The 10,731-nt window shown below is 40.5% G+C and overlaps 1 protein-coding gene across 1 annotated transcript in view; it reads left to right on the top strand.

Moving 5' to 3' along the window:
* Positions 1-565: 565 nt before the first annotated feature.
* Positions 566-10,731, top strand: part of LOC115081290 (killer cell lectin-like receptor subfamily B member 1B allele C) — a gene marked incomplete at its 5' end in the record, with an annotated part of 33,159 nt that continues 22,993 nt past the window's right edge. Inside the window, 1 exon segment of the mRNA XM_029585783.1 lies at positions 566-664. Coding sequence (XP_029441643.1) covers positions 566-664 — 99 coding nt within the window.

The raw sequence follows: 10,731 nt of genomic DNA, 5'->3' as shown, positions 1-10,731 counted from the left end.
AATAGAAAGACTAGGGGGAACTCCATGAAGTTAGCAAGTAGCTCATTTAAAACAAATTGAAGAAAATTATTTTTTCACTCAACACATAGTTAAGCTCTGGAATTCATTGCCAGAGGATGTGGTTATAGCAGTTAGTGTAACTGGGTTTAAAAAAGGTTTAAATAAGTTCCTAGAAGAAAAATCCATAAACTGCTGTTACCAATTAATAGTAGCATGTGATCTATCTAATGTTTGGGTACTTGCCAGTTTCTTATGGCCTGGATTGGCCACTGTTGGAAACAGGATGCTGGGCTTGATGGACCCTTGGTCTGACTCAATATGGCAATTTCTTGTGTTCTTATGTTAGTGAATTACACATTAAAAGTAATTTTACTGTGCACATTAAAAAAGATTAAAGCTTCTATGTTAGACTTTTCAGTGTGACGTTCTGTGAATTGGCCCCTGTCTGTGTGCTGTCTGACAGTCTGTCTGTATCTGTCTCTCTGTCTCCCCCAGCACTAATATTGAACATTTTTTCATATATTTGCAGTAGCAAGTCACTGCCTTTCCTGTCCTTGATCTATAGATCACAGATGTCTGAATGATGCTCAAGTGACACCGAACCAAACAGAATCGGAATTAAAGGACACAGTGGAGAAGTTACAGAGATGGGAGGTCCTGAGAGGTACGCGTGCTCTCATCCAACTGGGAGGACAACTTTTAAAGCAATTTACTTGAATAAAAAGCATTTTACCTGCGTAAAAAGACTGTTACATTTATTCCATCAGTGCCTTTTTCCCAAGGATGAGTTTTTTTTTGTTTTTTTTTATTTATACTTTATTGAGATTTTAAACAAATTTTACAATTTATAAAATCAATAAGAGAGAATTTTACATGTCAGGCAAACGTAACCACGAGTTTCTACTAACTTTTGATCAGTGTTACAAGCTTTAATATTTGCTAGCACTGTTACTGTAACACCCTACTGCTAGGATTACCTTACACAACCCTAAGACCATTACAGATATTACAAAATACCGCAGCAAGAATTTTTACGGGTAAAAGAAAAAGAGACCACATTACCGAAATCCTGGCTGAATTACACTGGGTACCCACTGAGCACAGAATACAGCACAAAACACTATGCACCATACACAAATTAATACACAACGAAAAAGCAGAATGGCTGAGAGTGGAATGAGGTGGCAGAGAAGTGTCTCCCTGAGGTAATGGAGGAGAGGGATGTGGATGAGGGGAGAGGAAAGGATAAAGGAATGTGTGTGTGTGTGGGGGGGGGGGGGGGGGGGGATGTTACCAGGTAGTGATAGAGATGGAGGGTGAGGAGGGAAGGAGAGTGGAATGAGGTGGAAGAGAAATGTCTCCCTGAAGTAATGGAGGAGAAGGATGTGGATGAGAGGATAAAGGAATGAGGGGGGGGGGGGGGGATGTCACCGTGTAGTGATAGAGATGGTGGGTGAGGAGGGAAGGAGAGTGGAATGAGGTGGAAGAGAAGTGTCATCCTTTAGTGATAGAGATGGGAGGACTGCAGGAGAGGAAAGGAGATAGGAGGCATAGAAACATATAGAAACATAGAAACATAGAAATGACGGCAGAAGAAGACCAAATGGCCCATCCAGTCTGCCCAGCAAGCTTCCCTCATTTCTTCTCTCATACTTATCTGTTTCTCTTAGCTCTTGGTTCTAATTCCCTTCCACCCCCGCCATTAATGTAGAGAGCGGTGGAGGAGCTGCATCCAAGTGAAATATCTAGCTTGATTAGTTAGAGGTAGTAGGAGTAGTAACCGCCGCAATAAGCAAGCTACACCCATGCTTATTTGTTTTTACCCAGATTATGTTATACAGCCCTTATTGGTTGTTTATCTTCTCCCCTGCCGTTGAAGCAGGGAGCTATGCTGGATATGCGTGAGGTATCAGTTTTTTTCTTCTCCCCTGCCGTTGAAGCAGAGAGCTATGCTGGATATGCATCGAAAGTGAAGTATCAGGCACATTTGGTTTGGGGTAGTAACCGCCGTAACAAGCCAGCTACTCCCCGCTTTGTGAGTGTGAATCCTTTTTTCTTCTCCCCTGCCGTTGAAGTTATGCTGGATATGCGTGAAGTATCAGTTTTTCTTTTCCCCTGCCGTTGAAGCAGAGAGCTATGCTGGAAATTCGTGATGTATCAGTCTTTCTCCCATGCCGTTGAAGTAGAGAGCCATGCTGGATATGCGTCGAGAGTGAAGTATCAGGTACATTTGGTTTGGGGTAGAAACCGCCGTAACAAGCCAGCTACTCCCCGCTTTGTGAGTGCGAACCCTTTTTTCTTCTCCCCTGCCGTTTAAGCAGAGAGCTCTGCTGGATGTGTGAAGTAACAGTTTTTCTTTTCCCCTGCTGTTGAAGCAGAGAACTATGCTGGATATGCATTGAAAGTGAAGTATAAGAATGGAGTGATCAAGCTAGTTGAAAGGCATCAGGAATAGAGGAAGGTGGAGGTAGTAATTTGGATATTTGGTTTGGGGTAGTAACCGCCGTAACAAGCCAGCTACTCCCGTCTTTGTGAGTGCAAATCCTTTTTTCCACATTTCCTCTTGCTGTTGAATCTTAGAGTGATGTTGGAGTCACAGTGTCAGACTCAAACATGATGGAGGGGGAGGAGAGAGGTGGTGAGATCTTGTGGGGATCATCTTTGAGTAATGATGGATTCTGAGCATTTTTGGTTCAGATGAAATAACTACATTATTTCCATTAAAGTGTGGTCATGTTTGGGGTTATTTTGCATTTTCTATCTGAATGAAACAGGAATAGAGGTGAGAAAATATTGAAAGTGCTCTTGAAATGATTACTGAATATACAAGGAACCAGTAAACACCATTGATGCCTCTCAGGTGTTGGGAACATCAACTCCTAAACTTGTGGAGGAGAGGAAAGGTTCCTTTGTGTGCTGAACTAACCTAAGAAAAGATAATGTTAAAATGTTTTTCCCTCCTTCTCTGTTTCAAGCTTACAATGTAGAAACATAGAAACATGGCAGCAGAACAAGTCCTTCTGTCCCATCGTCTGCCTGTCCATCTCATTCATCCAGCCCTTACGCCTCCCATCACTCCCTCAGAGATCCCCTGCATTTATCCCAAGCTCCCCTATATTCAGATTCAGTTATTGCCTTCACCTCCTCCCACTGGGAGACCGTTCCTCGCATCCACCATCCTCTCCGTAAAGAAATATTTCCTATGATTGATTATTCTTGAGTCTACCCCTTTCACCCTCATCCCATGGCCCCTTCCTGTTGAAAGAGGCTCGTCTCCTCTGCATGGAAACCTTTGAGATATTTGAATGTCTCTGTCAGTTCTCCCCAGCTCGTCTTTCCTTCAGGGTGTCCTGTTCAGATCTTTAAGTCTATTCCCATATGCTCTACAGTGAAGACCACGGATCATTTCAGCAGCCACCCTCTGTACTAGGGGCTTGAGCTGATGTTATAAGACCCTTTTTTTCTCTCTTTTCTGCGTGTTTACTGCTTTCATTTTCTTTTTTCAGTTCAAATGTTTTTATTCGAATTTCAATGGGAATATATATTTCACAAACCAGACGAGGCTGATGTAATAAGAATTGTGGCAAAACCAGGACCGGCGCGTCCATTAGGCGAACTTCGGCGGTCACCTAGGGCGCCGAGCCATAGGGGGCGCCGAAGAGCAGTCATGTGGTGCCGCAAGTGGGGCCTATCCAGTGTCGCGCCCTCCCCCCCACCTGTTTCAGCGCCGACTGTTTCTATTTCTCTTTGCCGCGAGCGGGATAGGCCTCGCTTGCGGCACCACGTGGCTGCTCTTCTGCGCCCCCTACGGCTCGGCGTCCTGAGAAGCACACAGTCGGTGCCAAAACAGATAGGGGAGGGGGGGCGTGACCGGGGACGGGGGTGCGACCAGGGGGGGTGCTACAGCGCAAGGGTCACCTAGGGCGCCCAATACCCTTGCACCAGCCCTGGGCAAAACAGGCGCTAGTTATGAGTGCGTGGCTGAGGCTGCTGCTTCCACGGGATGTAAAAAAAAAAAAATATGCAAATTATTTGCGCACAGAAATCTACGCAGTCGTGAAAAAATGCGCATACCTAAGCGCGGTTAGGGCCTATGTATTAAGCGGCTGCATCCGCGCTCATACCCGGGCTGATAATCCACGCATAAGAGCGAGCGAGCAAGCGAACAGGTCTCCCTATTCTGTGAAAGTATGACCCTGGAAAGTAATTTTAATATTTCAAATAACTGTACTGCAGAAAACATGGCAAATATTTTGAAAATAGGAGAAATAAAAAAAAAGTCACCATCAGGCCTAGGCCTAGGTTCAAAGCCAGGGCCTTGCCTAGGAAAAAGGCTAAGAACCAAAGCAGGGGTCCCGGCCTACGCCTGAGCGTGGCCTTGTGAATAGAATGATGGATTAGGTAGGGAGATGGTGTGAGGGAACTGGTAAAACCTGTTCTTCTTCCAATTGCAGCCAGAGTGGCCGATAGACCACATCTATCTGATCAGATATTCAAGCCAGGCTTTGTTGTAAAGTATAAGCCTAATGCACTATACGGAGCAATGTACATATGTACGTACATACGTACACTATACATATATTTACTAACTGTGGTCTCAATGTCACCATAAAAATATATTCTAAGATAATTCAGTCCTTCCAAAACCCATTGAAACTGATACCCAGGGAGTGTCTTGCAATGACCCAAAAGATAGCCATAAATCTGTGAAAAATATGTAATAAAATCATTAATCAATGTAAGAGCCAGCTCTGGATTATGAACATATAATAAGACATCATCAGCGTAAGCAGAAAATGTACATTCTCTAGTGTCAGTGGGAACACCAATGGTACCAGGCTCTTGGTGTAGTGATAAGAGGAAGAGCTCCAGAGATTAATTAAATACAACTACCAAATGAAAGTAGGGCAGACAACTGTGTTAGAAGAAAGGAACGAAGATGTTAATATAGTAGCTGTTTCATTTTTCATTTCATTTATTAAAATTTATTGATCGCCTACCACAGAGAGGCCTAGGCGATTTACAACATTAACATACATAATGAAAACATAAAAATAATAAATACAATACCACACAAATTACATGTATTTCACAGAAACAGAAATAACCAATCTCATATAAACAAAATAAATAGTCAATCACCCAAAATATATAACAGAATCCTCACATCTGTAAAGGTATTTATTCTGCTGGCAGCACTCTAGAATATGTTGTATGCACGATGGAGAAGGTGCTCTTTCAACAACTGTCTGAACTTTTTTGCATCATCCAAAGACCTGAGCTCAAATGGAATAAGATTCCATTGTGTTGGCGCAGCAATGGAAAACGAGGTCTCACGAGTACTATATAAGTGAGCGTGTTGAACAGAAGGAACTTCTAGAAGATTCAATTGAGAAGAACGTAAACATCTTAATGGTTTATAAATGCGTAGAAGAGCATTTAGCCAGTAAGAGGAATCTGAAGTTAACAACTTAAAAACAATCATAGCAAGTAAAACTCCTAAGCTCCATAGCAAGTAAAACTCCTAAGCAAGTAAAACTCCTAAGCAAGTAAAACTCCTAATGTAAAATAGGGCTGTTACCACCCTATTCCTTTAGTTATCTGGAAACCGATGTGATATCTCGATCGAATGTCGGTATATAAAATAAATAAATAAATAAAAATAAATAAGCTCCTAATGGGTTTATCAATGGTGAATGAGATGTCATCAATGTGAATTGAATCGTTGGAAGGTGTACAATGAGGACGATGGATCAATACGATATTGGTCTTGTTGGTATATTTTGTTTTAGCCATCGCTTGATTGAATCTATGCACAAGTGCAAGGTGTCAGAAGTGATTTCCCATGACTGTTGTACCTTAATGTAAAACTGAATGTCGTCCATATAGATTTTAAATCCATCAGTAATGATGGACAACAATTTTGTAATAGGGGCCAAATAAATGTTAAATAACATAGCTGACAAGGCAGAGCCTTGTGGGACCTCAGTTTTTAATGACTGAGAAGATGACGATTGAAAGTTGAATCTGACCGTTTGAGACCGATCTGACAACTTTTGAACCAAGTAAGAACTGTCCCAGATATACCACATTCCTGCAAACGAGACAACAAAATCTGATGATCAATCGAATCAAATGCGGAAGTAATATCAAGAGACACTAACAAAAACTGATCACCTCTATCAAGGTTCCTTTTAGGAGAGTCAACGAGTGAAATAAGAAGTAATTTTGTACTGAAACCACAACGAAAGCCGAATTGATGCGGACTCAAAATCTCATTAGTGTCCATAAAGTCAGTCAGTTGTTTAAGAACAATACCTTCAATCACTTTCGCTAATATAGGAAGAGAAGAGATAGGCCTATAATTGATCAAATTGCTGTATGTTATTAATGAAGGAATCACCAGATCCAAACCATTGTAAAACGACTGAGGGGGGATATGATAGAGGTGTTTAAAATCATGAGAGGTCTAGATCGGGTAGATGTGAATCGGTTATTTACTCTTTCGGATAGCAGAAAGACTAGGGGGCACTCCATGAAGTTAGCATGGGGCACATTTAAAACTAATCGGAGAAAGTTCTTTTTTACTCAACGCACAATTAAACTCTGGAATTTGTTGCCAGTGAATGTGGTTAGTGCAGTTAGTATAGCTGTGTTTAAAAAAGGATTGGATAAGTTCTTGGAGGAGAAGTCCATTACCTGCTATTAAGTTCACTTAGAGAATAGCCACTGCCATTAGCAATGGTTACATGGAATGGACTTAGTTTTTGGGTACTTGCCAGGTTCTTATGGCCTGGATTGGCCACTGTTGGAAACAGGATGCTGGGCTTGATGGACCCTTGGTCTGACCCAGTATGGCATTTTCTTATGTTCTTATGTTCTTAAAAAAGCAAATAATCCCATTCTACATGATCAAAAGCTTTCTCAGCATCAATATAAATTGCAATGACTGGATCTGCCAAATTATAAGAAAAATGGATCACACTGTGAAAGAGACGAGTATCAGCGGTGATTTATCGACCTTTAATAAAACCAGATTCCTCAGAGTCAATCAGTATAGAAATAACAGGCTCTAATCTCATAGTGACAATTTGAAAAAGATTGTAAATCAACGTTTACAAGTGATATAAGCTGATAATTTGTGACTAGAGTAGGATCTCTACTCGGTTTAGGGAACACCACTATTTTCACCTCACAGAAGTGCACAGATGGATGACCAGTACATTGCATTTCCTGATAGTAGGCCAGACGTTGGGGAGCAAGCTGATAAATACACATTCTGTAAAATTCTGTAAAATTCTGTAAAATTCAACCAAGTAGCCATCTATGCCTGGAGATTTCCCCAAATGCAAGGAAGATATGGCCTTTTTAATCTCCAACAAAGAAATAGGAGTATCCAAACCAAACTTCTCCTGGACTGTAAGAGATGGATGTGTTAACCTAGACAAAAAGCTACTAAAAGACAAGGATCTTGAATATAACCAGACTACTAGAGATCAGAGTAACACTTATGGAATTGTTCCATGATCTCATCTTTGATGATCATGCAGGAAGGATTTAATTGTATGACACACACTCTTTTCTGTTTACTCTACATTTCAAATAATAAGCTAAGAGAGGGCCTGATTTATTATTATCAGAAAAGTACCTGGAATTTTGCAGAAAGATCTTCTTTCTTGCCTGTTAGCTCAGTAGTTTGTTATATTGATATTTTAATTTATATAAGGTAGGCAAGAGGGCAGCATTTTAGGTTTAAATATGCTTTTGCTCTATTTTCAAAACATTCTGCTCAATTAATTCCAGGTCCTGATATAGTTGTCTATTCTTTTCAATAGTGAAACTAATAATATTACCCCTAAGGGTGGCCTTAAATGCTTCCCAAATAGTCATAGCTGAAACATAATGAGGTAGATTTTAAAAACATACGCGTGCGCGTACTTTTGTATGCACACCAGGCGCAAACAAAAGTACGCTGGATTTTATAAGATACGCGCGTTGCTGCGCGTATCTTATAAAATCCGGGGTTGGCGCGTGCAAGGGGGTGTACTTTTGCATATAGGGAAAAATAACCCATGCTATAATTACATGATGTTGGGTTCCATATTAGGTGCTACAACCCAAGAAAGAGATCTAGGTGTCATAGTGGATAACACATTGAAATCGTCGGTTCAGTGTGCTTTGGCAGTCAAAAAAGCAAACAGAATGTTGGGAATTATTAGAAAAGGAATGATGAATAAAACGGAAAATGTCATAATGCCTCTGTATCGCTCCATGGTGAGACCGCACCTTGAATACTGTGTACAATTCTGGTCGCCGCATCTCAAAAAAGATATAATTGCGATGGAGAAGGTACAGAGAAGGGCTACCAAAATGATAAGGAGAATGGAACAACTCCCCTATGAGGAAAGACTAAAGAGGTTAGGACTTTTCAGCTTGGAGAAGAGACGACTGAGGGGGGATACGATAGAAGTGTTTAAAATCATGAGAGGTCTAGAACGGGTAGATGTGAATCGGTTATTTACTCTTTCGGATAGTAGAAAGACTTGGGGACACTCCATGAAGTTAGCATGGGGCACATTTAAAACTAATCGGAGAAAGTTCTTTTTTACTCAACGCACAATTAAACTCTGGAATTTGTTGCCAGAGAATGTGGTTCGTGCAATTAGTATAGCTGTGTTTAAAAAAGGATTGGATAAGTTCTTGGAGGAGAAGTCCATTACCTGCTATTAAGTTCACTTAGAGAATAGCCACTGCCATTAGCAATGGTTACATGGAATAGACTTAGTTTTTGGGTACTTGCCAGGTTCTTATGGCCTGGATTGGCCACTGTTGGAAACAGGATGCTGGGCTTGATGGACCCCTGGTCTGACCCAGTATGGCATTTTCTTATGTTCTTATGTTCTTATTATACAATTCAGTAGAGATTTAGATAAGAAAAAGTAATCGATTTTTGAATAGGATTGATGTGGAAATGAAAAGAAAGTAAAGCCCTTATCAGTAGGATGCATTAAGCGCACATTGAGGTAATAGCTGATGTAATGCTTTATCAGACAATGAAGATCAGAGTCTACAGTTGGACTGTTTATCTAAAAACAGATCCAAAGGTTGATTAAAATCCACCCCCCCCCCCCCTCAATAAATGGAGTATCAGCATTATTCAACATAATTGAGGTGATATCTACATTAGGAGCATACATTTTAGTATAAGTAATTTAGTATTTTGAAATGAGAACAAGGCAGATGCCCATCTACCATCCAGGTTCTGAAGTTGGTCTAAGAGTTGATAGTCAAGATTTTTTTTAAGCAAAATAGCTAGTGTTCTCTTTTTCTGGTTGGCCAGAGCAAAAATAACTTCCCCAACCCAGTCCTGCTTAAGCTTCCATGATTCTATGGTATTCAAATCTGTTTCCTGCAACGATACTATATCTGGATGGGAAGATTAAACTAGTTCATAACTTACTGACTTCAGATGCAATGGTTATCTCTGTTCACATTTAATGATAAAAGCTGCAATGCGGACATGGAAACAATAGATAAAGTCCAAGGTTAGTGACACTTGCTGGTTGTACTTGTGGAATGTACAATCTTTCTTCTGGATTAATTACACTGAGCACAAAGGCTGGACCACAGCCTCAAACATCAGGAGGGTCTCAGGTTAGGGGCTGTCCATAAAGGATGTCATGTCTTGGGAGGGGAGAAGGTCAGGAAATTTGTGACGTGACACTGGGGAGAGGGGAGTTAAAGGCACTGTGATGTCATGTTTTTACATATATTTAATATTGATTTTGGCTTGGGAGATAATGCAAATTTTACCTAATTAAGTATCTATAGCATTTTTTCACTATTATACATGACTTAACACATTTATCACATCAATTACTTTGCATTAATTTCAAATCCTTTTAAAGTTTACACTTTTTTAGACACAATGGATTAGGACAAGCTATTCCAATCACTCTTCAAGTCATTTTTGGAAACATATCCTGACAGCTACAAGGCTGTTCTCCAAAAAGAGGTGGTGGAGCTTTGGAACAATATGAAAATATGAAACAGACCTACAAACTAGAGTTGAAGATCTTCTTTGAAAAGACCATTGCTCATAAGAAGAAAGGAACGCTCAAGAAAAAAGGAACGTTGTTAACGGTGTTTGCAAGACTGGAAAGAAAGACTTCTAAAGTTTCCACAGACAAGAAGGCTCCAGTGGAAGTTAGCTCAACAGTATTGCCAACAGAGGTCAAAGATGAAGATATCCAATCTGTGTCTGAAAGGGGAGTGCCTGAGCTTCAAGCATCTTCATTAGCTAGAAGCACCCATTACAAAACACCTGCACAAGAAAAGCTACGAACTGAACTTGACAACTTGAATAATGACTTGACAGGCACATACAAATGAAAATTGGCAGGTCTTCTGTCCTCTGAGCAGTCAGTTCAATTAAAGGAATGTGAGAATAAGAAGAGGAAATTGGAAATGCATCTCAGAACAGAATCGCAAGCAGCGTAGGCATGAAAAACAAAAATTAAGAATGGCTGAACTGTATAACAGTATCCTGATGCTAAGAATATTCTTCCAAAAAGACAGGTCACCCCCAAATTAGGAAAACCAGAGCTCTTGAAAACTATAATTGATATAGCTTCTTATGGTTCAGCCGCTCATGCAAGAAGACAGGAAGATATTTATCACAGCATAAATAAAAATGGCTTTTTGCTTTCAAGAAGTTCAGTCTATTTACTC

Source organism: Rhinatrema bivittatum, unplaced genomic scaffold (assembly GCF_901001135.1).
Source record: "Rhinatrema bivittatum unplaced genomic scaffold, aRhiBiv1.1, whole genome shotgun sequence".
Classification (NCBI taxonomy): Eukaryota; Metazoa; Chordata; class Amphibia; order Gymnophiona; family Rhinatrematidae; genus Rhinatrema; species Rhinatrema bivittatum.
The sequence above is the reverse complement of the archived record's forward strand: the minus strand, read 5'-3'. Positions and strand labels throughout refer to the sequence as shown.